Here is a 27360-nt window from a genome sequence, read left to right on the forward strand (position 1 = left end):
GTGTTCCTATGGGCAAAAAAAGAAATTTCAATGCATTCCTATGGGAAACCGCGATTCGCAAGACGAATTTTTTGCAAAACGAATTGACTCGCGGAACGAATTAAATTCGTCTTGCGAGGCACCACTGTACTAGCATGCTCTGTCCAAGTCCATGCATGTCACTTGATGCTCAATTTGTTTGTACGCAAATAAAGAGATACTACTTAATTTTCATGCACAAGCTTTAAAAATCAATGAATTTAGTGTGTTGGACATCCAGGTTCAAAACATCACTCAGCCATGAAACTCACTAGTTGACCTTGGGCCAGTTCCCCTCTTTCACATGGTCACTGGGTGGATGAGCTTGGCTATAGGGGCAGGCTCAAGACAATTTGCTGCCTAAGGTAAGAGACAAAATGGCACATCCTCCCAATCCACACACAATAGATTGGTAGTTGAATCTTACTCCATCACTGGCAAATAGACGATGTCCGGCACTACACTTGAGGGCAGCAGACGAGCTCAGGAAGTACAGAGCAGGCAAACAGAGTTCTCTTCACTCTCTGGCTCTCAGAATCTGCCACCTGAGGCAGCTGCCTCATTCTGCCCAATGGTAGGGCCAGCTTTGTTGAATGCTAGAGGCAAGAGCCCAGGCCACCTTCCTTTTCCCCAGCTGTGCCCCAAATACCTGCTGTAAGTGGCAACAGTGCTGCCGGTTGGCCTAGATCACCAGTGACCTAGATTAAAATAAGAGCGCTTATTGACACACAGAAGGCAAGGCCAGCAGTCTAATTTTACATCATCGAATCATGCTGATCTCTATGACTGGTGTGATTCAAACCAAGGCCTATGTGCTCTGTGTTTTTAAAGAGTGCATCTGCACAAAATAGGAGAGGGCAAACGATTCAAGGATGCCCTGTGTGTTTCTGTTAATGGCCCATTTGCTGTTTGCCTGCTCTGCTAAGTAAACAGAAGTAAACACAGTCAATGCAGTTCCTGCAGAAAGCTAACATTTTCACAATGGAAATCACACAGAAAGCAGGGTCAAAGCAGGTGGGAAAACCACTTTGTCATCTATTTTAAAAAGCCCACTCAGCATGGGATTGCAATAAATGATTAGTTACTTGCTTTTGCTGGTTATTAATACACTGGTTCTACCAGGGAGAACATTTTGTGCTTTGATGAGCAATGAGACTGACGTGCTCTCCAAATGAACCCCAGGAAGAGGGCTGGGGTCTCATCCTGCGTGTCTAATCAATTAACACAGGGAGCTAAGGTGGTGTTATGGCTCAGCAAAAGAAAGAAAGGAAAAAAAGTGCAATTCAATGCCTCCATCAGCCACATGCATAGGAACGCTACCCCCCACCCCGTCAGATGCTAATAAAATAAAATCTCAAATAGTTTTAGAATTTTCGCTTTCCCCATATTGGCCAAGCTGAGTGCTTCTTACTGAGGACTAACTTCAGCCATTAGACAGAGTGAGTCAAGCAGCCAGGACTGGCCCATGACACTGAGCTGCCTGATCTGAAGGATAAGACAGCATTTTCATGTACAGGGGATGACTGGCCTGGCAGTCAGACCTAATTTCAACACCAGTGGTGGGACAAGAGAAGAAGGGGTGGCATGCAGCACGCAGTGTCCCGTCTTATAATACGAAAGTGGGGGACTTCAGGGCTGGTGCATAAAGGTGGCCCCCAAGCCTTTCTACCTGGCCTCGAGGGACTTCCCTGGGCCACTCCTCCCTTCCACCATCTCTCCCCAGGCCACACCTGTCACCACCTGTATTTCACAGGGGCTGGCATGCTGCTTTTGCCTGGTTGGCACGCACCCTTAAATTCTGATGACTCTCGCTTGCCTGGAGGGAGGAAAGGCTGCAGATATGGTGGCGAGGAGCCTGTGGCCTTCCAGAGACTGCTAGACTCCATCTCCCATCAGCCCCAACCAACATGTCAGGGATTATGGGAGTTGTAGGCCAACAGCATCTGCAGTCCACAGTTTGGTCACTGCTGCTGTAAAGCCATTACAGGAGTCCATGAATCCCTTCTTCTGAGCTGGCATCTTGAGCATCACACCATTGGGGGGACGGGGGAGCGGGATTAGGAGAGCTGGCTGGATTGGTAACTCCTATAGCAGGCATAGGCAAACTCGGCCCTCCAGATGTTTTGGGACTACAACTCCCATCATCCCTAGCTAACAGGACCAGTGGTCAGGGATGATGGGAGTTGTAGTCCCAAAACATCTGGAGGGCCGAGTTTGCCTATGCCTGTCTGAAAGCCTGACTTGACTTGGCAAATAAGCTTAATAATAAAATAAGGCTGCCCTGTTTAGGGAAGCTTTTAATGTTTGACACACTATAGTATTTTAATATTCTGTTGGAAGCTGCCCAGAGTGTCTGGGGAAACCCATCCAGATGGGCGGGGTATAAATAATATATTATTTATTACTTCTTCTTCTACTACTACTACTATAAAGTACTTTGGACTTGTCTGAGCCAATCTGATGTCAACTTCCTAGTGCTTTGTCAGTGCAGAAGGTCTTCTTGCCAGATGGGTAGGGTACAAATAATAAAATAACAAACAACAACCACAACAACCACAACAACACTGGGATATGGACGAGGCCCTCTTTGTGTTGGTACAGAGGCCTTTTGCACGGCCCTTGTTATTTATATTCAGCTTTTTGACCCCAAGGCCCCCCAAGTGGTGAACAGCATATTAATACAAAATAATTTATTCGGACATGTTAATTATGAATGTATGACTGCAAGTGTATTAATCTTCTGAATCAGTGCCCAATTCTTAATGGTTAATCTGATACCAAACACTCTTAACTAAAGAAAGTGGATACACTAAAGCAGCGGAGCAATGAGAAAAGCCAACTATGTAATGCCTTCAATTAATTCGTCAGCCCTCTGGCAATATAATAATAACGAGGAAAGTGTATGGTCGATGTCTAGGATGGTGAAAACAGAAGGCTCACACTTGTGTGAGTCAGCAACAACCCATTTACTTAATAGTAAATTCATGTGATTAGCTAACTCATAGTCCAATACTTCAAAACCTCTTTTTCTCCAAAGGATTTATGATCAGGCAGGAGTTGCTTCTGGGCAATACCATGTGAGTGCCAAGTCCAAGAAAGCTGGTAGTGATTGCCCTACAAATATGAACTACCTTTCCTGCAAACTTGCTCAAAGCCAGTGGAGTTTAGTCACACACACCCCAGTCCAACCAATCTCAGGATTGTTGAGAAGGTAGAACAGGATGACCCTATTTACAGGTAGGTAGCCATGTTGGTCTGACATAGTCGAAACAAAATAATAAAAAAATCCTTCCAGCAGCACCTTAGAGACCAACTAAGTTTGTCACTGGTATGAGCGTTCGTGTGCATGCACACTTCTTCAGATACCACTTCTTCAGGATGACCCTATGTTCATATTCCAAAACTCCTTTCTTGGGAATAGAATAAATGTGATAAATGAAGAAAAACCATAGGAAGGGCCTGCTGTATCAAGCCAGTGGCCCATCTCATCCAGTTCTCACAGTGGCCAACCAGATGTCTATGGCAAGCATATGAGCAGGACCTGATCCCAACAGTGCTCCCCACTTGTGACTCCCAAGAACTGGTATTCAGAGGCAAAACATATCAATTGCAGCCAGCAGCCACCGATAGCCGTATCCTACATGAAAAGTCTAAGGTGGAACAATTTCTTCAAACACTCTTTGTTTAGGCTGCTTGAAAAATAAGAAAAGATCAGGTCCTGGGGTAATTCAAATTAAATAAGGATGTTTTAAACTGGATAGCTTCTTCAGTAGCATTGCCTGCCTCAAACAAGGGCCCAGCAAATATATATATATATATATATATATAAATGAATGAATGAAACAATAAAAGCCAACACCCGTGAGTGCAATTATTCAATTGATGCAACTCAGTAATTTTTATTGCAACTGGAAGACAATACATCACAGAAACTTTATGGTAGGTTTTGGGAAAGTGTTATTTACAATAATAACTGATGAAAGTTTGTCTTTGGCAATATGATTACACATCAAGAAACGTAAAATGCAAGTATGCCTCTAGATCAACGTTTTTTTCCTTGTATTTCTGGCTGATTGCACTTGCCTTTCGACTGCTCATTTAGGTAAACACAAATACAACTTAACATCACTGTTTATGCCCCCCATCACAGTTCTCATTTTATGTCAATGAAACTGGCAGTTCCATTTACCTAGTACAGCATTAAAAACAAAAACAAAAAAAGGAATTAAAAAACAGAAACAAAAAAGAGAGGAAAAAATGGCTTATTGCTGTACTAAATTAATCTATTGGCCAATGAAGGTCTCATGACCCTAAAGCATTGATATTGTACTTATTGGTCTTTTGATTGCTTCATCACTTTTTTTTCCTGCAGAACAAAAGAAATATTTCAAAAACATTACAGAAGAGTATAAAAATGTACAAGTTCATAATGCTTTTCATACACTCAGAAATCATTCCCTATCCCCATCCCTTCCAACATTTGACACCAAGGCAAACTGAAGTAGTGAGTGTGTATAATGCAGGCGTGAAACCGGTAAAGCAAAAACAATTGTTTTCCCCAAATACTGGGTGCATTAGGGAAGGGCTTTTTTTCAAAAAGCACTAAGTTTTCACTCTGAACTGGAACCAGAGAAAGAAAATTATCAGGTTTCAAGCCACAGTCAGCAAAGTCACCTCACACAAAATATACCAGTCACATCAGAAGTCTGAATTCAGTAAAAGGGCACAGAGTTTTCGCGGTCATTTCAATAACACCCTAATCCAACTTCTGCATGCAGATCCTGAGCGCTACATGAAATCATGTGTGCAAATAGCCTGGGCAGCACTTGCGTGCCACTCCCCCCCCCTTTTTTAAAAAGATGAAATCCTCTCAGTTGGCTGTTTGTGGGCAGCTTACTTCTTTCCAACAAAAAAGTTGATGGATGCAATTTCAACTTTTTTAAAAAGCCTGCACGTCCAAAGCCCTGTTTCTCTTGTACCCACTCTGTTGAAGCCAAGGTCTTAAGTGGAGTTCCTAGAACTACTAATTCTAATTTATCAAGCCTCTCCCCTGTACTCACTAGAAATAAAACACAGTGCAACTTGATAACATGTGCGTCTACAAGGAAGTCTGTATTAAACCAACTACTTTTGTGGTTTTAAACGTAGACCAATGAAGCACAGCATCATTAGACAGATGCCTGGTTCACATATGTTAAAATCTATGGTTTGGTTCTAGGTGGACAAACTTCTACAAACCTACATGATCTCCTCCTCCTGCGTAGCCAAGAGGAGAATTTCTGCCAAGTTTAAATTAGCTTTTCAAGAACCTTGATTTAGCATTATGTTCAAAATGGGGATTGTGCTGTACAACAAACAGTGGTTAGTTGAAACAAGTCAGCTTCATAACTTAACAGTTTAAAGTTGACTTGTTTGGCCATTAACCAATGTCCTAAACCATTATCCTCCGTTTATCTATTAACAAGAAAGAGAGGGGAGTGTGTAAGGCTGTCGCTTCTCTCAGGCTCATGGAAGCATCAAACAACAGTTTGTCGTTGCATGTGCCAATGTTTACTCACTTTTGGTTTTGGTTTCTAGTCAGCAAGGCAAGTGGCTGCTTGCAGAGTTATGGGAATGTGTGGATTTAGTTAACATTGTAAAATCAACCCACTGATTCTGCACTTTCATTCCAGAAAAAAAAGAGCACCAGAAAGGTTGCGTGTATCCCTACCAAAATGCTTCCCCTCCTGGTTTGCTGCCGATTACTACAATCAAAGGGACAGGGTATGAACAGATGCATGAACAGAGGCGATGAGAAAAGTTCATACGAACCACATAGACTATTGCGTAAATATGTTTTTTTTTTCTAAATGCAGTTAATACAAAGCCTACACCAAAAACGATAAATTTATTTATGTGCTCTGTAAAGGAAAAGTAAACTGGGTATTGTTAACAGCATCTTTTTATTCCCTACAATAGAAAGCAAAGAGACATTGGGTGTTGGCAGAAGATTATCACTGTAGCAAAATGTTAAAAGTATATTACATATTTAGTATACTAAGGTTATTTAAATTAGATCACAGTGCTGCATTTATGTGCGTAACAGTGTTTTACATATTATAGGGAGAGCTGTCAAGAACACTGACAGACAACTATGAATGAGCCTGGTCTCAGGTGGAAGAATACTTCTAAAAAATGTTAAGAAACGAACATGGGAAACAACAAAACTATTAGCTGGGCAGCTCACTAAAGTCAATTGCCTAATTTTTGTTATTAATGTCAAAACCTAATGTCTTTTTGCAGGTTATCCAGAGCCAAATAATCTCCTTGTATAAACTGGTAGTGCACCCTTTGTTTTTAACAGTAGTTCCTTCATTTAATGTAGGAAGGTACCCGGAATTTCTAATCACCTTCTTGTCCTCCAGTTTGAAGGCAGATGATCAGAATGAGTGGGAAAACCAACTGGTATATAACTGAGAATTGAGTAGCCAATGGCACTGATCACCACCATTTGCCCTGTAGCATTTTACAGACATGACTGCCATCTTGCCAAGCCACCCAAGACAACATGCAAATGTTACGCAGCAAGGGCAATGCATGCTACAAGCTTGGAGTGAATATTTGTGACCAGCAAGACTCAACAGCCACCCCATGGTTCACATTGAGATTCTTACATTATGCCTGCCATGTCCTGGGGTTATGTTTAGTTTGGACAAAGGATGTGCCTGCAGCAGTTTTATTACCAATTTGCTCTTTGAGGAGGATCTGAAAACATGTTGAGAGGCACAAGCTAGTTGAAAGCAGCCAGCGTCAGGTTGGCTTTCGGAAAGGTTTGCAGAGAACTGCTTGTGCATCTGTTAACGTGGATGATAAACAGACTGTAAGGTAAGAATTTAATAAACGTAAGCGAACCTGGAAAGACGGGTGGCATACATTTAAACACTTTCTTATTTTAAAGGCAAAACTCTACCCAAGCGCCTGAGTACTTTGGAAGCTACGTAAGAGAAACTGTGCCCCAATCCTGTATTCAGTCACAGTGAATGGGCAGAGCATCCCCATCACCGCTCAAAGAATGTCCAGCTCGGCAAGGACCTCTGTATCCCATTCATCCATCTGAGATGTTACCCCATTTCAAACTATCTGAAGGTCTAGATAAAGGAAGAATGCAGCTGAGCAGGGCCTGCATCTTCTGAGGCATGAGTTAAGTGCTCCAAGACAGAGCAAATACTTCTCAGCCTCCCACGGGGGTCAAGGGCTTATTGTTGTTCTGTACAGTACAAGAGGCCAAGTTGCTCACCTGTTTAGTGGTAGCTTGGATCCTGCAATTATGTACTGGTTGCAAAGGTCCATGAGTCCTCTGCATGCTAGCTCTTCCAGCTTCCCCTCACCTTGCTTGGCTTGCTAAATCCATGGCCCTCAGGAGGTGCTTATATTAAGTCCTCATATCAGAATGTGCTCTGGGCTTGTGTGGTGTCCCACAAGTCTTCAGCACCGAAGCTATGATCACATTTTACATCCAACTTTATGAAAAACCCTCGATTACAGGTACTTCCCACAGTAAAGTGGTCATACACAAAACAGGAAGAATTTGTCTATAAAATGCCTAAGTTGTCATGAATTCTGTGACTTGGAAAAAAAAAACCCAAACCCATCTAAATTATAACAAAGAATCAACTATTTCCAAAACAGTATTTCCAAAACAAACACTCCCTCTGTGCAACGTTTTCAAAATGGATGAGGCACATAGGTAAGAAGCTCAAAAAGTGTGGAGGAAACGATCCACCATGTGCTGAATGGAAGTAAGCACATCTCTGCAGCTGAAGTCTATATAATTGGACCCAACTGCTTTCATCCACTTTTGGCATCAAAGTGAGAAGTTGGCACTGTAGGACCTAACACTGGAGTTTATATAAAAGATGACAGTTTATTGGAGGTGGCTGTGCAAGAGACAAGCCAAGCTTTCATCGGATCTTCTCCATTTCAAAACCATTACTAATAGGAATTAGGTACTTAATTGGCATACTTAAATGAGACATCCTCTGCCTCCAAGAAAAGGTAACATGACATCTTTTGCGAAAAGATCACCTGCAATTGCTTTCTGTACAGTGATGATTCAAGGAAGCACCTAGCACATTTTTTTTAAAAAATTCAAGCTATAACCCATGGGTGGTCAACAGATGGGGCATGACTCACCTAAAAGTAAGGAGTGCCTAGGTATCTGTGGCTTTTATTAGGAAAGTGGAGCATGTACTTTAATTTCAATGGGAAAGCTATGGGACCAATTGATGAACTTTGGCTTAATTGTGCCTCATCTGTTGAATAGCCCTCCTTCATTCCTGCCAGCAATTATTCATATCAGAAATGTTCTTTCCTGATTACGAAACACTCCATCTGAAGATTATTGCTGTAGTAGATTAGCTACTGATGTAAACACTGTGTTTTCCACCCTCCCTATATATTGCCCTGAACATTGTAGGCAGGCCACAACTGAGGTCTGGTACTACTCACAGGACGATTAGCATAGCAATGGATCCCAAAACTAGATAGAAGTAAAGGTATGTTGTGGGCACAAAAACAGGGATTTGAATATTTTGCACTACATCACCTGCTAAAGCTTCCAAGCCCAAGTCTTTGGGTGCCTGATTCATGTACAGGCATTATGGAACCTGAATCCCCATGGTGGAATTGAACTTTGGGTTGTTGTTGTTGTTTTTATTTTTTAAGCACTGTCCAATTAGATTATTTAATTGTTTTGTGGACCATTCTTACCAGAAAGAAGGTAAATGGTAAAACAGTCCATCTTTGTACACAAAACATCCGTGCAATAGTGGAATAGCTATTGCAAAGGAACCACTGGAGAAAATGAAGTTGTTCTGGGTTTACACTGCTGTTGCTAAGCAAAATGTATGATTAGCATGCCTCCATGTCAAAGAGGTGTAAGGCAGACCACATCAGTCATTGCCAACCTGGTGCCCCCCAGGTGTTTTGGACTAAGGACTCCCATCAGCGCCGAAGTGCACCAGAGGGTGAAGAGGGACACATGCATGATTTAAAATGTGTTTAAGGCATGATGTTTCTTCTAAGCAAGCCTCATTAAGCCTCATTCAAACCTCACGGAAAGGCAGGCAGTTGCGCAAGACTTGCACAGCCACCATTTTTAAAAAACTTGTGCAGATGATGGGCCTGAGGGCTTTTCCCTATTTAGAGGACAAGCAGGTGCAATGACACTTGAATTTGTAATTCAGCTTGCAGTGCACCTGCTGTGTGTCCATGGTTTACAGCTATATTTACTGGGACGGTGTGTGTGTGTGTGTGCGCGTGTGTGCGTGTGTGTGTGTGTGCGCGTGTGTGTGTGCGTGCAGGCAGCCCAGATGTAGCAATGTGACATAAATCTACAGCTGCAATCTTCATCCCCCCCCTTCGTGGCTTAGGCAAAGGCTCTCTGCATTGAGGACTGACCCAGTACAAAGCCAGAATTCCTGTCAATTCCAAGATTTAGTTTCTAGACAATGAGCAATAAAGAAAGAATTTCTTCAGCATGCACTGCTATGCTCCACTGGCTGTCTACATAGGCTACAGTGCTGATCCGAGCATGGAAATATTGGCATAATCAATACTAATCAGAATTAAGAACCATTCCCATTTTTGTATTATGGCTCATGGTGGAATATCTTTTTCATTCCACTAAACAGGCTGCCACATCTTTTCACTATTAAAATTTTGCTCATGCTTGGTAGAACTCCATGGCAATTAAAAGAAACATGCATGTGGCACTCTAGTTCAGAGAGGAAACCCTTAAATTGATTGACATTGGTTTTTTTTCTTTTTAGGCGAGTGTTAGCTTCTCCCTCCCCCCTCCCCTTCCTTTGGCAGATGCGGACGTATTGAGAGAACTGGTAACACATAGGCTGAACTTGCTGGTGGACCTGCGTCATTCCAAGCCTGATTCGACACTCCCAATATTTCACAAGTCTGTTGGCATGAACGTCTAACTCATACTGTATGCATTTTCTTGAATATCTAAGCCTGCAAAGCGGAATTCCCTAAGATGCTTTCCCGCATTTCCTGCCAAAGCCCAACACAAGGCAAAGACCCTGAGCACCAAAACGGCAAACAACACGACTTCTGTTCAGTGTAAAGCTGTATTCAGTCTACCTACAGGTCTGGAACCCAAAGCCGAATCTGCTCCAGAGAGAGGTTGCCAGTTTCTCTTTCTGGCTGCAACTTGTCGTGCTGCTCTAGGAGCACCCCATTTTTCCTATGGTGACCCACAGCTAGGATGGTGCTCCCTTAAGAGACCCCATGGATCACAGCCTATAGGACTGGAAGTCCCAGGATTATGGCCTTGGATACCAATACAACTGAAAAAGAAAAGATCAGTTGGAAGAGGTTGCCTTATTGCAAAGGCTTCAATCTGCTAATGGAGCCATCACCACACACCAAGTATGGGTGTACACAGAACACTTCTTCAGCATCTCTTAAACCGCCCCAATGAACTCAAACCAAAGCCCTTTCGTTACTTGTTTCCGCACTGGCAGATGAGCAGATCTGCGTGGTCATCGTCTTCCCCCAAATCAAATGGCCAAGTTTTTCCCACTGTTCACAATTCAGGGTCTTCCACCGGCCTCCTTAAATCATACACACTCACTACTTGCCTTGCCCTCGAAATTATTGCGTAATGTTTTAATACATGTAAAGACAAAGAAAGGACAAACGTGTTCAAAAAACAGAGAAGTAGGGGAAGGGGTCTGAATGTGCAGACAAGGCAATATAATTCAACCATCCAAGCCCTACCCGAGCATGAAGTTTTATTTTTAATATTGCAGAGTAAGTTCCCCAACAGTCAGTATTTATCCCTGAAAAAGGTTAAACCTTAAAAAACACCTGCTTCCAAAAAAAAGGGAAAAGGGAAAAAAGAGAGGAAAAACAAAACAAAACAAAACAAAAACCCAAAAAACAAACTAAGCCTAAGGGCTTAAAAATTAGAGGCATAGCCTTTTTTCTATTTTTCTATATTTATATGAAAATAATTCATGCTTCATGCTAAATACATTATTTACCTTACAAGAACTTTTGTTATCTTTGAATTAATAAAAAGGGTTTGTTTTTATTATTATTTTGTACTCCGAGCCCCTCCCAGAAAGGAATCCATGCAATGTGGATCAGAATTTTCAGCTGGTTGCAGTGGTTAATATTGGAAATATATTGTCATTTTTTGCACAGATGAATCCTGACTGACCTTAACTGGGTACCTCATTTTGAGGAGCACAATTTCTTTATATTTTTGCCTAGCCAACATGGATTTTATTTTTTTGGAAAGAATAAAAAAGCAATATAATACTAATGGCAGGTTTTGTAGCATTTCCCCCCTAGTGAGATCAAATCTTTGTGACTTATAGAAAAGGTTTTCTCATTTTGACCCTCCTTAAATATCTACTCATAATTTTCTTCAGATTTGATTGCTTTTCACTCAGGCAGTTAAGAACTCATAGCTTGTTTTCCCATAATATTTTTGCAGGCAGTGCCAATCTTCAGGCTTATGGCTTTTTATAAAACATTCTTTTAATTTAAATATAGAAGACAATTAATTGATTAAAGAATATCACTAGTCCCCCTCCCCCTCCACCCCTTCCTCTTTATTTCACTGAAACTCATTGCATACACAGTTCAGTATTCCATAATTTATAAGTTATTAAGTCTTCACATTTTGAGCCATATACAGTACATGAAGCACTGATAGATCATTACTGTATGAGCAGCTGTCATTAGTGGCTATTCCAAGATTTCTATGGCACAACCACAAGCAAATGCCACTATATATGATCCTTGGTTGTGAGGATATTGTGTGTGCCTCTTGACTTCCCCAAAATCTCTAGACACACCCACACACAAACCCAATCATAAGGCCTTTTTTCCATTTTCAATTCTTACAGCCTGGCCTGAACAATTTCCAAATTATCCAATTTCTTCTAGGTTATAAGAGATCTCCAAATACCAAATTTTTATTCCTCTCACATTAACTGGTGACGTCACAGCATATTCAACCATGCATTTCTGACAAAGCTGGAGAAAGCAATGGCAATTTTGGCTTTTACTTTCTTTCTTTTTGTCTTCATGTAATGAAAAGCTTTTGTAAAATTAGTTGAGTATCAGTATGAGTTCTATGGCTTCAATCTCCTTTAAAAAATTCCAAAACAAAAAAATCTCAAGGGTTTGAAAAAAAGAAAACACACAAAAAAAGAAGAAGAGGAGGGGGTGAAAGAAAAGAAAAACGAAACAAAGAAAATATTTGTTGATATTGCCACAAATCATTAGAATTCACCTGACGTGCTGAAACGAAATTGTTTTATAAGTTCAATCAATGGATTTGTTCTCGTTTTTCGTGGTGTCCTTTTGCTCTTTCTGCCCCTTTGCCGTCCGATTGGTGATGTTGTTCAAACAAGACCGGATCCCCGCCAAATGCAGGAGCGATCCGGCCGCTTCTTTCATCTCCTCGTCATCACTCTCGGGGGGTTTCTCCGTACGTCTCTTTTTAAGAGGCAGCGTGTCACTCGGTACTTTTTTCGCCTTCAGCAAATGCTGACGCTTCTTGTGCTGAGAGGCGTACCCGCTATCAGCTAAAGAATCCTTGGTCTCTTTCCGGCTCTGCCTTTTGTCCTCCTCCTCCGCTTCGCTATGGCTCTCGTGGCTGTGGAAGCCGACCTCGCTGCCCTCGCTACTGGCCCGGCTGCCTTTAGTAACAAATTCGTAATGGTCGTCAGCGGAGGAAGAGGAAATGGAGTCACTCGTGGGCGACGTGCTCCGGTGGTTGGAAGATTTGGCACTGCTATAGTTGTGGTCCTCCTTCGGGTCACCGCTCACCACCGGGGAGCCCTCACAGGACTGCTCGCTCTCTGTCCGCATCCGGCAGTTTGCGATTCCATTCCTGGAGAAGGGAGGAGAAAGAAGCACACCATCAAATCAAACTCCCCTATAAAACTGCATTTTTCAAGAGGAAACTGCTTTCCCTGAATACAAACGAGTATAGCCAAACGTAACATTTGCAGGGCCAAGGCTGGTGGCTATGCACCATAAAAAGTGGCTGTAAAATGGAGGCACCCCCCCCCCCCGGGGGCACTCACTTCCAATTGGGTAAAATGTCTGATCTGGGCCTCACCATAGATCATAGGGAAAGTGCAGTCATGGCCTGTGGGAGCCGCAGTGGGCAACACAATCTTGCTGGCCAGTGGGGCCACGAGATGTTAGAGCAGGCATCCCTAAACTTCGGCCCTCCAGATGTTTTGGCCTACAATTCCCATCATCCCTGACCACTGGTCCTGTTAGCTAGGGATCATGGGAGTTGTAGGCCAAAACATCTGGAGGGCCGCAGTTTGGGGATGCCTGTGTTAGAGCCTATTTAAAATTACGGAAAATGAATAATTTAACTGGCTTTACAAATCCATCAACCAGCAAAATTTCCTGAAACTTTGGTTGATTTATCTATGGGTGGAAGTATCAATTGATGGAGGCAAGTTTTGATTGGTTATTATTTTGGTGCATAGTTATAGTACGGAAAATATTAATATGGACCTTATCTTCTAACAATGAGTGGTAGATGTTTGCATACCTGTCAAGTGCCCCAGAAAAAAGGGTCATCCCGTGTTTTCACACAAGATTGTGATGGCCATTTTGGGTGCCAAAAGCACCCCCCCCAAAAAAAGAGCACTTTTCCAGGGCTGTGATCTTGCGCGGTGCCCCAAAACATGCATTTTTGGGTGTGGTGCGAGAGTGAGATTTGTGTCACGTGACTCACCCAGGAGTGTGTCCCGGAAGACACACACTCCTATTTTGGGTCTGAAGGATGGGGTGCATTTGTTATTAAATGGCGTATTCTCATACTTACCTCAAAAGCCTTGAAAAATTAACCACTTTGAAGCTATCATAGTATGCAAATTTATTTAAATTAACCAACTGCTTGATTATAATGTAATTCAATTAACTAAAATAAAAACACATTTAATCAGCTGGCTGAATTGAAAGTTCAGTGCCTAGCCTTTTCATGTTACTGGAGTCCTTTATATAGTTTCAAGATCATTTGGACCATTTAAGAATGCCAGAATTTGCAAATAATCCTGGATCAATATTACTCTGTGAGTTTTATGGCCAGGTGGGCATTTGAACCTCAGCATCTTTGCTTCTAGTCTGGTACTTTAACCTCCACACCACACTGATTTGGTTTAGGTATGATTCAGTCCCAGTGAAATCTACTAAGTCTGTGCTAAAATCAGCCTAAGTTATAATAACTGCTATTTAACTGGGTTGTGGATCAGGTTTCTGGGGATATTTTGAAACGCAACTGCCACTCAGGTGTTAAAACTTTTTGCCCTCACAAAAAAGTACCGGTACTTCAACAGGACAGATCAGATCAGATTTCTACACAAAATATGTCAACACAACAGCACTAAAGTTACAGGGTAACTACTGCATTCTAATAAACCATCTGTTCACCCCAATACCAGACTGCATATGTAACGAACACACAAAGATCCCTGTTTTTTTTTACTTGTTGCACAATTTTAGGCCATCTTTCAGGGTAGATACCCTCCCATGATGGCTCACGATAAATAAAATTCAAAACAAGAAAAACAGATAAAATCAAATCAATGGTTTCTCATGCAGTATAGTGTCATGTGCTTTTTGCATCTGTTTGGGGTGGGGGGTGCTTGAAGATTCAGCCACATTTCTATCCAAACATATCGTGTGCAGGACTATGAGGGGAAAATGTTATATACTGTCACAGATGATTTTCCATAGCATATGGATAACAGTCTATTATTTACACAAGAAGAGGGAAGTCTGAACAGAAAAAAGTAGTAAGAAGGGAATTAAAAATAAAATAAAACTGACAAATGTGCTTTGTATTGTATTTTTGCAATACAACACACTAAGATATAAAGAAGTATTCTGCAGTCATTTTGTCATTTAGCCAATTCTGGGGAAAATATGGATTCTAGCTTATTACGAGGGTCGTTGCAACTGCAAATTTGTTAGTATGAGGCATCCTGCAAATACTTTTACAGTTGAGCTATATATTAAGGCAAGACCATTTTCTTTTTACAGGTAGAGAGGACCATTCCATTTTGGATCAGGGTCACTTTTGCATGTTTTTACCCATTATTCTGTCTAATTTCGCTTCCGCGTCAATCTGCAATTTTGAAACAATTCTCTCTCAATGGCAGACCTTGGGGTCCCAAATTTCAGTGGTGCCTTTTGTGACTCCAAATCGTGGCATCTCCCTGCCTCTCACCTTCCATTCTACATCACTGTTGCAGCGCCCCTGTGGTGCCCCTTCCCCCGAGGCTCTGTGCCCAGTGTGACCGAACCAGTCGCACTCCCCCCAATCCGCCTCTGTACTTATCTAAATAAATATTTGATTTTTCGAAATTTCTGAGAACTACAAAAGAGAAGTGCTAAATCCTGTGGTCAGCTAAAGTGTGGTGTGCACATTAGCCTAAGAGGCATAAAGTGAATACAATTTCATATAGGAACATGCAAAAACGGAATCCCTCAAACTTCCAGAGCTACAGGTATTAACTATAGGGCTTCTTGACACAACTGGGTTTCCACCGCTGCATGAAACACTACTGTAGTACAAAATAATCATTAAGGACCTGTTGATACTTCATTTTAACTCAAAGGGATTGTCCTGAAGTACACTGGAGAATATACGTTCCCTCTTATGTCAGTTTAATAAAGTGAGGTCCTATGATTTACAAGTGCCATTAATTCTGTCCTACTTGATTCTCAGACTGTATGACTAATCAGTGAAGCACTGAAAATGCAAAGCATTTCGATGACACTTGAAAGAAGCCACTCCAAGTCTTAATATCATCTTCTGCGGAAGTGTTGCTTAAGACCATCAGAAGTGGTCATTAGGTCAGATTTCATGCTGGGTCTACCAATCTTGTATCTGGCTTCAGCCATTATGATAGATCATAAGGCAGCCTCCCTCGCCCTGGTCCCTCTAGATGTTTCGCACTTCAACTTCCATCAGCCCCAGCCAGGACCACGTTGGGGAAGGCTATCATGGAGCAACAGCATAAGAAGCCAGGAGAAAAGGTGAGAAGAATCCATTCCAAGGCTGGGTTATCTTTTGGCCCTCCGGTTGTGGCTGAACTACAACTCCCATCATCCCTGGTCACTGACCATGCCTGCCGAGGCTGATGGGAGCTGTAGTTCAGCAACATCTAGAGGGCCAAAAGTTCACCAACACCTGATCCATTCCTTGCAAAATACTTATAGGGAACCTGTTCTTAGTGGCGAAACACACAAAAAATATTTTCAGGGAGAAATAAGCGAAGAAAGCCTTTTGCATGATCTGGAAATATGGTGCTTTGTAGTGTGTTGGGAGGAGAGGCAAAGAAGGACAAGGAACTTGGCAGAGGGGGTATCACCCTTCCTTTTTTGTACCCTACTAGCAGGGGCACTTGGGGGGTGGACTCCAGGGGTCCCCAAGCCCTGTGTTTTACACTGAGCCTCAGATTTTTTTAAAAACTTTGCTTAGGGCTGGGTAAGTTGCAATACGTAACTCTAGCAAGACCACAGAATCATCTTACTCCGTGCAGAAGCCAGGCTTTATATTGGGGGGGGGGCACAGGCTTTCTGGTAGGGGGGCAAACCCTGAATTATTTAAGTATTTTTATTTGTTTACCGTACTTCATGGGGGGGGGAGCTGCCCCCTGCCCCCTCGGCTACACCCATGCCTGTGCTTCAAAAGTCTTGTTTTACGTATGTAGCAAAGGTACTGCCTTATTCTACATGAGCTTGATCTAGATCTTTTTGAAACCAGTGATATTTTTAGCCATCCAATGGTAGTGAACTGCCCAAGTTGAATATATGCATGCACAACTTTTAAAATGAAACTACACTATAATTGGCTTACAATAAGCTAAAACAATAAAGATTTTCATGAGAAAAGATCTGATTTCTTTGCTTTGAATCTGCCCTCTGCCCTCTCTTCCCTTGTACATTAATTATAGCTGTGTCTCAGCACACCAAACTATGGCTTGTATCCAACAAAGTTGTCCTATTTAGCACAGGATTTCTATCTGTGCAACGAGACTTCCCCGTGCTCTCTCTTCTCTCCTGCACAGCTTCTGAGCACCCATTTTGATCCAGAGGGTTGGGGTGAAACCCAGAAGAGACTAGGGTGGGGTGTGCAGGAGGGAGAGGAGGCCCGTTTGCTGTGTTGTGACACAACAGCAAACTATGGTTTGCCACAAACTACACAATTACACGCTTCTGATCAAGATGAGCTAGGAAAGGAAGCAGTATATGAGTCTGAGGCTCACAACTGCTCATACACTACATCTAACCATGGTTTCACCATTTCCCACAAAGAAACTTCTATTAGTTAGGCCTTGCTGAAATCAAGATAGGCTATATCCACAGCATTCCCTTCATCTACCAGGCTTGTAATCTGACAGAATTAAAAGCCTGGTAGATGAAGGGAATGCTGTGGATACAGCCTATCTTGATTTCATCAAGGCCTTTGACAAGGTGCCCCATGATATTCTTGTAAAGAAGCTGGTGAAATGCGGCCTAGACAATGCTACCATTCAGTGGATTTGTAACTGGCTGGTTGACCGAACCCATCAATAGCTCATCCTCATCCTGGAGAGTAGTGACTAGTGGGGTGCCACATAGTTCTGTCTTGGGCCCAGTCTTATTCAACATCTTTATCAATGACTTGGATGATGGGCTTGAGGGCATCCTGAGCAAGTTTGCAGATGACACCAAATTGGGAGGGGTGGCTAATACCCCAGAGGACAGGATCACACTTCAAAATGACCTTAACAGATTAGACGACTGGGCCAAAGCAAACAAGATGAATTTTAACAGGGAGAAATGTAAAGTACTACACTTGGGCAAAAAAGAGGCACAAATACAGGATGGGTGGCACCTGGCTTGAGAGCAGTATATGTGAAAAGGATCTAGGAATCTTGGTAGACCACAAACTTGACATGAGTCAACAGTGTGATGCAGCAGCTAAAAAAGCCAATGCAATTCTGGGCTGCATCAATAGGAGTATAGCATCTAGATCAAGGGAAGTAATAGTACCACTGTATTCTGCTCTGGTCATACCTCACCTGGAATACTGTGTCCAGTTCTGGGCACCACAGTTCAAGAAGGATACTGACAAGCTGGAACATGTCCAGAGGAGGGCAACCAAAATGGTCAAAGGCCTGGAAACAATGCCTTATGAGGGACGGCTTAGGGAGCTGGGCATGTTTAGCCTGGAGAAGAGAAGGTTAAGGGGTGATATGATAGCCATGTTCAAATATATAAAAGGATGTCATATAGAAGAGGGAGAAAGGTTGTTTTCTGCTGCTCCAGAGAAGCGGACACAGAGCAATGGATTCAAGCTACAAGAAAGAAGATTCCACCTAAACATTAGGAAGAACTTCCTGACAGTAAGAGCTGTTCGACAGTGGAATTTGCTGCCAAGGAGTGTGATGTCTCCTTCTTTGGAGGTCTTTAAGCGGAGGCTTGAGAGCCATTTGTCAGGAATGCTCTGATGGTGTTTCCTGCTTGGCAGGGGGTTGGACTGGATGGCCCTTGTGGTCTCTTCCAACTCTATGATTCTAGTTACCGTGTTAAGCTTTTGAAATGATGACAAAACCAACAATATACACGTATGAGAAGCTGGCAATACTGCAAAGACCCTTTTTCTGAGAGAAATAAATACAAATGTTAAAAAACAAACAAACCCACAAGTCGCCACCTCCCCTTCCAAATTTCCATCCTTTCTTGCTCAATAACATTTTTTCCCATGGACATTAGGAGGTAGTTTATGATCCATAAATTATATGCAGAACCCAGCAGGGGAAAAAAAGACAAAGACAAAGCTCTTTCAATTATTAATAGCTAAACACAATGTCATTCATGATTGTGCAGCACGCCAGATGCATTCACTCTGAGACGGTGTCACCACTGCAGGGGTTGTCATTAAACGATGCCAAATGCTTTAGAGAAGAAGTCATCCATATTCAAAACAATGGTACGGTGCATTTAAAACCAGCTCCTTAAAACCATTCATTAAGGAAGAAGCACGTGACGCCCTTAGAAGTGGCAGATTTCTTGGTTTTTAAGCCAAAATGGTACGTTTTGAAGATTATATTCAAGATCAGCACAATTTAGGCAAAAGGAAAAGTGACTTGGGTCATCATCAAAAAAAAATTCTTTACTAGTTCTGGCAAGTGCTGAATTAATGCGACGCAGTCAAGAGCATGTGCCACTGAGGCCTTGCACGACACTAGCAATAGCACTCTTGTGCCGAGGGAGAGATTGAGCACAATAGGTGGGAAGTCGCACAGCATGGCAGACTCTGTGTAACAGAGAACATATCCAGTTTTACAAGCCAGTCGGTGTACTACGGTATTTTAATTTTACCAAACTTGTTTAGATGGTGAGGGGTGTGTCTCTGTGTGTTTAATAGAAGCAAACCAGGTTGCCTCCTCATATCCAAAACTGTAGATGGATAATTTAGGTGAAACATATACTAGTCTACTGATTTATGCACAAACCATTAACAGTCAATGGCCAACCCACCCTGATCTAAGTTGCCAAGAGAACCCTGGGAAACTGCTTCCCTTCTGCCAACCCTATGGAGGTCCACTCCCCTCCCCTCTCAACTCTCTCCCGCTGGGCTAGGCAGATGAGGAGCACAGATAGTAAGGGCCACCTGTTTAGCCCGGCAGGAGAAGAACATGGGGTGCCTCCACTAACGGCATTAGCAATCTGCCCCACGGCATGCAGCCAGTATTTCTCCAAGCTTCCTGGATGCTTGCAGTTGCAGCTTGCAGGGACCGTGGAAGCTGCCTTATATAGCAGGCCCATCTAGCACAATATTGTCTGCTCTGAGAGGCAGTGGCTGTTTCAGGACCCCAGGCACAGATACTTCCTGGCACCTGGTACCCAATCCTCTGAATTAGAGATGCTGGGGACTGAACCTGGGCTGTCTGCGTGCAAAGTGTATTCTTTATGACACCTGACTGAAATTAAAAAGGATGCATGTTGCCACATGTTCCACTCCCTTCTCTCTATTTCACACCCACCCACATAAAAATCTTTGTGAAAAAGTTGTATCAGACCCCGAAGTCCACATGGAGTCTCTATTCCGTTATAACATTTTTTCTCCACTAGGATCCCATGGAAGACCATCCGACCACCTAAAGATTGCTGCTTTTTTAAACAGTAGGGCTTGGTTGCACAGAGAAGAGCAGTGGGATTGCCCACAGCGACGTGGCTTTTCCTGAGAACACTGAGCTGTAAATGCAAATTAGGGTATGTTTTCTGATGCTCTAGGGCAGGCATCCCCAAACTTCGGCCCTCCAGATGTTTTGGACTACAATTCCCATCATCCCTGACCACTGGTCCTGTAAGCTAGGGGTCATGGGAGTTGTAGGCCAAAACATCTGGAGGGCCGCAGTTTGGGGATGCCTGCTCTAGGGCCTAGGCTTAGAGAGTGATCTAACATAGCATGACTATTTAATTGTATTTATTAAACAAAACTAAACACTTCAGAATTTCTAGGCTTGCCTAATATTTATTTGCAGTTGGCACCCATTCATTGTTAGTCCCTGAACCCCAAGGCAGTCAATGCTACAACTTTGCTGGGGTTCCTTTTAGCACTCATATAACTTCTGTTTCAAAACAGCTGCATTAGTTACCAGTTCATTTTGGGGTCTAAATGAAGGTGCTCACCTTAGTGTTCAAAGCCCTAGAGGACTTTGTGTTTCAGATATTTGGGGCCCTATCTCCTTTCTCTACAGACCCTCTTGGGCAGGGGTCCCCAAACTTACGCAGCTTCGGGCCGGTGCCCACCGTGCCGATCGCACGGCAGGCCGGAGGGCGGGGGAGTGCGCGCCTGTGTGCATGCACACACACTCTTACAGGCGCGGCGGCGCGCTTCCGGGTCGGAAAAAAGGGCCAAAAATCATTTGTGCGCATGCGCATGGGTCTCCCCCGACCTGGAAGTGCACCAGAAATGACGTTTGCGCAAGCACGCAAACTTTATTTCCGGTGCACTTCTGGGTCAGGAGAGGCCCATGCGCACAAACGATTTCCGGCATTTTTTTCTGACCCGGAATCATGCCGCTGCGCCGGTAAGAGCGGGTGGTGGCAGCAGGCGGCGGGGGTCGTCACAGTCCGGATAAAAGAGGCCTTTGGGTCGTATGCGGCCCGCGGGCCTTAGTCTGGGGACCCCTGCTCTTGGGTATTAAGATCAGTGGAGGGACCCCTCTTGGTAGTTCCACCATCTTCAGAAGTTTGGGGCTGGTGGTTGTCTGGGCATTCTCTGTGGCAGCTCCTAGGTTGTGAAATTCCTTCTCCACAGAGGTGTGCCGGGCACCTTCATTGTATAGTTTCCACCATATGCTCAAGATGGACCTCTTTACCCTGGCTTTTGGCATATGGGATATGTGTTTTCAGGGCCCATCCAATTCCTGTGGCTGCTAATTTGTTTTTAATTGGCTTTAATACTGAATTTAAAATGAATATGGGATAGTGAAGGGTGGGTAATAAATTAAATAAGTAGCCACTTCTTACTCATGAAAAAGCCTTTTTGTCAAGAGCTGCAAAAGTGTAAAACAGGAACCATCATTTCTGCGTGCAGCTAACTGCTTGTGGTGAGCGACGAAAGCTTCGGCATTGCTTATCTTCATGGCAGTGAATTGTCCTTGGGCTTTGGACAGGAAGGGCTATAAATGGGCTGGGAATTTTCCTGAGCAGCAAGGTTTTCCTTGGTATATTTCTAGATGGATCTTGGTTCTGAATTCTTGGTTCAGCTCCTGGTTCTTGGTTTGAAGCTATCCTCTGAGAGTTGCCTAAAACTTAGTTCTGACACCTCTCTGTGTGTGTGCACACAGTGGCCCCTCTCTATTGATTCTGGTAAGAGCAAAGTATACTGTTGTATGGCCAAATGTAATTGTTCTGGAGAGTAATCTTTGTGAAGACTGCAGCTTTCCGTAGCTGGCAAATTTGGGAAGTTAGTAGCTTTTGCTACTCCATATTTTCCCACACACCTGTGCAGCGATGTGGAAGAGTTTCCATTTCAAAGCGAGAGAAACGTTTTCTCAGGCACTTCTGGTTCTAAGGGAGTAAATTAGCACTAAGCAGTATTCCCTGGCATAATCAGGCCCCATCCCAGAGGGTCAAAGTGTACAAATCAATGCAACTAAGTCTGTTGTATTATTGGCAGGAGAACTTACAGGAGGGATTTCACATCATAATTATATATGCAAAGCTCCACTGCAAACATAGCCTGTGTAATGATCTGCTAATAAAACGGGGCTTTGACTATTATCAGAACAGATGTAGCATTAATGCAAAGGTGTGCACTGTCAATGCGGAGGGAAGTTCACCCCTGAGAGCATTGGTATCAACATGGCATGTGTTTCCAGGATCCTGCATTCCCAAAAGCAACCTCTGCTCTGTGACGTAGAAAGTGTTTTTCGGATTGAACAAGGGGAACCCTTTAAATCGTCCGGATTTATTTATTTGCAAAAAAAACCTTGCTGGCTTCTCATTTGAGAAGATGTCTGCGTATGCCTGACACCTACACTACATGCGACAATGGATAATTTCGCTTCGGTGCTACTCAAGTGTCAAAATGGCTAGTTAAAAAGGCATATTGGGGGGGGGATTGGCAAAGCATGTAAAAATGGCAAATAAATATATTTTGTTTATTTATGAAAAAAGATTGAATTGTGAGCTCCTTTTAACAAACCAAGAGCAGAACTGAGGTAAAAATAACAGCCGGGCCTTTGCTTTATTACCCACCCACCCTTCTCCAGCTGGTTCTCATGAAAAACTAATTGCTGACCACAGTTCAACAGTGCAGAATAAAACAGGTGCCATAATCTGCATGTTTTTCTCAGCATGACGGTGCCAAAAACAGTTATTTCCTCAGACATTGCTGGAGTGTACACTCTCATTTTTCCTTGTATGCAAGGTAGTGTAGGTGAACACGTCTAAATACCGAGCAGGAATGCCAAACATTTGTAGTGTTGAGGAAGACAGGCAGAGGTAACCATTTTTACCCCTCAGGAATTCCCTCAAAGGCATGTGAGACATGGGGGGAGCCAAGGCCAAAAGTGGGTGGTGCCAGAGCTGGTACCTTGGCACCAATTTTCCTTCTGCCATCCCCTCTCTCTCTGCTAAAATCCCTTCCAGTGAAGCAGCTAGGCTTAGAAAAAAATCAGGGCTGGCAACTGCCCCTTCCAATCCCGCCCCTGCACCAAAAAGGAAAAAAAGAAGAAGAAAAGTGGCGATTAGGGTTGTAAAGAAGGGGAAGAAATGGAGGCAGTGAGAGATTTTACTTTCTTGGGCTGCATGATCACTGCAGATGGTGACAGCAGTCATGAAATTAAAAGACGCCTGCTTCTTGGGAGAAAAGTGATGACAAACCTAGACAGCATCTTAAAAAGCAGAGACATCACCTTGCCGACAAAGGTCCGTATAGTTAAAGCTATGGTTTTCCCAGTAGTGATGTATGGAAGTGAGAGCTGGATCATAAAGAAGGCTGATCGCCGAAGAATTGATGCTTTTGAATTATGGTGCTGGAGGAGACTCTTGAGAGTCCCATGGACTGCAGGAAGATCAAACCTACCCATTCTGAAGGAAATCAGCCCTGAGTGCTCACTTATGGGACAGATCCTGAAGCTGAGGCTCCAATACTTTGGCCACCTCATGAGAAGAGAAGACTCCCTGGAAAAGACCCTGATGTTGGGAAAGATAGAGGGCACAAGGAGAAGGGGACGACAGAGGACGAGACGGTTGGACAGTGTTCTCGAAGCTACGAACATGAGTTTGACCAAACTACGGGAGGCAGTGGAAGACAGGAGTGCCTGGCGTGCTCTGGTCCATGGGGTCCCGAAGAGTCAGACATGACTACACAACTAAACAACAGGGTTGTAAAGATGCCCCATTCACACCTCCATCTTGGCCTTTATATATTATAATGCAGAGGGTGGAACAGAGAGAACAGCTTGTTTAAGGCAGAAATGAAATTTGAACCAGGGACTTCTGGATTCCTGGTTCCGGCTCTTGGTCATTAAGCTTCTAGCTTCCACCCACAATGAAAAATCCATGCAATCATTCACTTTTATCGCATTCCCATTAACTTTTTTCATCATTGCTCCCCCTCAAAAAAGTAGCAATGGAGGCAATGACAAACATATGGTCCCATTTAGTAAGAGAGATCCCATTACATGAAAGTTTCCCAATACAATCTATGGCAGCCTTCCTTAATGTGGTGCCCTCCATATTCTTTGGACTACAACTCCCATCAGCCCTAGTGAGCACAGTCATGGGCTGATGGGAGGTGTAATCTAAAACACATTGAGGGCTCCAAGTTGGGGAAGGCAAATCCATGGACACTTCCCCCTGGGAAGGCATTATGTGTAAGTTCCAAATGTAATGAATGGGAGTGTAGACTAACCCTTGCTGTTGGTAAATGTTTTCTTTGTGATTATGGCTTAATTTCGCCAAAGAGGAGTACATTTTAAAATGAGTAATTACAAGAATATTTCAAAGACCACTCTTGTCAACCTGACATTTCACCTGTAAAAAATTGACCATGGGCTACCAATTCATACTAGTCAAGCATTGCTCTTCAGAACAATATAATGATGTTTTATGATTTGTATGGGCTTGTTTCCTTAAAAAAAAACCCGAACAGGATAGTAAAAACAGGAAGCAAAAATAACAGCAACAAGCAACAGAAAAACAGTGTGAATATAGAGCTGCTGTCAAAAGAACCATGTTCTTTTGGGGCAGCTTTAGTGCTAAATAATGATGATTCAACACACTAAAAATAGTCAATTTCCATTTACAGATTAGACTGAAACAAAAGATCTATTCATGTGGTTTAAGCCAAAAGAACAACAGCAGCATAATGACATAATCTCCCATGGCTAATCTTTACGTATGTCAAGTGGCGAATTCGCCCTGGGTTTTAGTATTTTCGAACAATGCACATTATCCAAACAATTCACAACACTTTGCGTTGGACACTCAAAGGTGAAATGATTGCAAAAGATCACTAACTAATTGGCTCAAGGGCCAGCAGCCAAGTGAGCTTGCACAGAAACTGGGAAACAATGAAATTCATTCATTCAATTACTGTTTGAAAAGGGAACAGTCTGCAAATGGCTTAAACAGGCTACAACTGTGAGATCTAATGAACAAAACACAGAGAGGAAAAAAAGTGTCCTTAAGCATGTTGACTAAATACTTAGCTAAAAAACTGCATTTTTTCTTATGTTGTGAGCACACAAGTAGTCATTTGTACATGATCTTGTGGTCAAGTAGACTACGAGCATTTGACCAGCTGCATTTTTTGGGGGGTGGGGACAAGGACAAAGCATTCCCTGATGGTACTGAAATACCAATACAGTGAGAATAGACCAGAAAAGAAAGAAAAGAAAGACCCAAATCTAAGACAAGTCCTAATATTCAATGAAATATGTAAAAATTTAAAATAATAATAATAATAATAATAATAATAATAATAATAATAATAATACATTTAATATTTTTCCTGACGTGGCAATTGCTTCTGGGAGAATTGTATGCTAGAGCCACCCTTTGACAAATAAGAACAGAGTAAAAAGTTGGATAAATTTGTTTGTCTAGGAAATGTTTCTGTACAAATCTGAAAAACTGCATTACTCATGTGCAAAGTGTGGCCAGAGCCACAGAGAAAGGACATCTCTAGATTTTGCTTCAAAAGGAAGTAAATTGTGGTGTAGAAGCTGCACTGAAAACCTGTCAATGATCTTGCTAATAAACCTGCTGCAAGTTCAGCAGTGCTCTCTTAAGAGTTCTCCTTTCAAGGTTCTTTGCCATCTCCCGCTGCACCACTGATTCTGTACTTACCTTACTGCAGCAGCCATGCTTCCGATTGGGTTTATTGGCAGTGGCCTGACTCCTGGGAAGATTCCTCTACTCAGAATGCGAGCTCCATTTTGGATAACTCCGGGAGGAACTGGAGGCAAATTGCAAGAAAAAGAGGAGGACAAATTAGCACAGTTGTGAAACTGAAATGTTTATTAAAATATCAAGCTACATTGGGGCAGGGGGAAAGAAGAATCACTGCTTCATAATTTTATACACACACACACACACACACACACACACACACACACACACACACACTTAGGAAAGAGTTGCATGAGCCAAGAGTAGCCACAGAAAGTTGTGGTAGATCAGTCAGCGCAACATACAAGCATGAGAGCTCCTCTGATCAAATCTCACTCTAGCAACTGACCTCTTGGGAGAAGTCAACATGTGCAGGTGGAATAAGAGTGGAAAGACTTAATGCTTGCCAGGTCTACTCTGTTTTCTTACTAGAACCTGAAGATCGACCAACTAGAGCCAGACACAAATGATACACAGAATTACTCTCCAAGCATATTCTGAACCCAGGGATTTTTTTCTTTTTTCTTTTTGGTACCAGAACTGAACTGAGCTCACAGTCCCTTCACAGATAAAAGTCATTACTAATTAGCTTTCTTCATTGCAGCAATCTTAATTTAGGTGGGGGGAAATGTTTTGTTAAACAGGTGGGAAACTTCTTGCCAGATGTATGCTGAAATCACTCAAGAGATTTACCAGTTGAACCTGATGTATCTTCTGCCCAGTGTCAGAGAAAAGGAGGTATCTTTGTAAGGTCACAAGTTCAATCCGTGGCCTCTCAAGATAACAGGATCTCACATATTTTACTGTGAGGAAACACATATACAACACTAAAGGAAACTCCTTCCAAAGGTCAGCAATCTCAAGGATGACATCAAAATCCTCACCATGATTACTCAGAAACAGAGAGGCACTTTCTCGGATAAAGTGCTTGTTTTTTTCTTTTTAGCTTCTAAAAATACATTTAACAAACAACCCCAACATACCCCCCCACCCCTCAAGAAACGGACACTATTTAACTAAAGATCTGAAGGAGGCAACCTACAAATTTACACATTAGTTGAGTGAAAATGAAGTGAATTGTGCTTAGAAAGAAAGAATCAGCAAAACGGAGGCGATTCATTTATATGCTCCCGCTTCTCCCCCATTTCCCTTGTAAAACTATGTGCTTGTGTTTCAGACACCTGTTTAGCTCAAAGCAACTCCCTATTCACATTAAAATGAATGTAAGGTTTTGCATAATGTTTATTTATTTTTACCTTGTCTTTCGGCTCCCAAAAGGGTGCTCAAGGATGCTTACAAGCACACACACACCCCAAATTCATATTCTACAACTGTTACAACAAGGAAAATAGCCAAAACGGATAAAACAGCAGAAAAATTCACCACAAAACAGTCAGCCCA

At 42.7% G+C, this 27360-nt stretch overlaps 1 protein-coding gene across 4 annotated transcripts in view; it reads right to left on the reverse strand.

The window, feature by feature from the left end:
• Positions 1 to 3884: 3884 nt before the first annotated feature.
• Positions 3885 to 27360, reverse strand: part of FOXN3 (forkhead box N3) — a 164660-nt gene continuing 141184 nt past the window's right edge. For all 4 annotated transcript variants that reach the window (XM_035107446.3, XM_035107455.3, XM_035107437.3 and 1 more), the window contains 2 exons: positions 25918 to 26026; positions 3885 to 12922 (listed from right to left, as the gene is read on the reverse strand). In XM_035107446.3, coding sequence (XP_034963337.1) covers positions 12352 to 12922; positions 25918 to 26026 — 680 coding nt within the window. In that variant the 3' untranslated portion in view covers positions 3885 to 12351. The remainder of the gene's footprint in view (positions 12923 to 25917; positions 26027 to 27360) is intronic.

The sequence above is a fragment of the Zootoca vivipara genome, chromosome 1 (assembly GCF_965207765.1).
Source record: "Zootoca vivipara chromosome 1, rZooViv2.hap1.1, whole genome shotgun sequence".
Taxonomy (NCBI): Eukaryota; Metazoa; Chordata; class Lepidosauria; order Squamata; family Lacertidae; genus Zootoca; species Zootoca vivipara.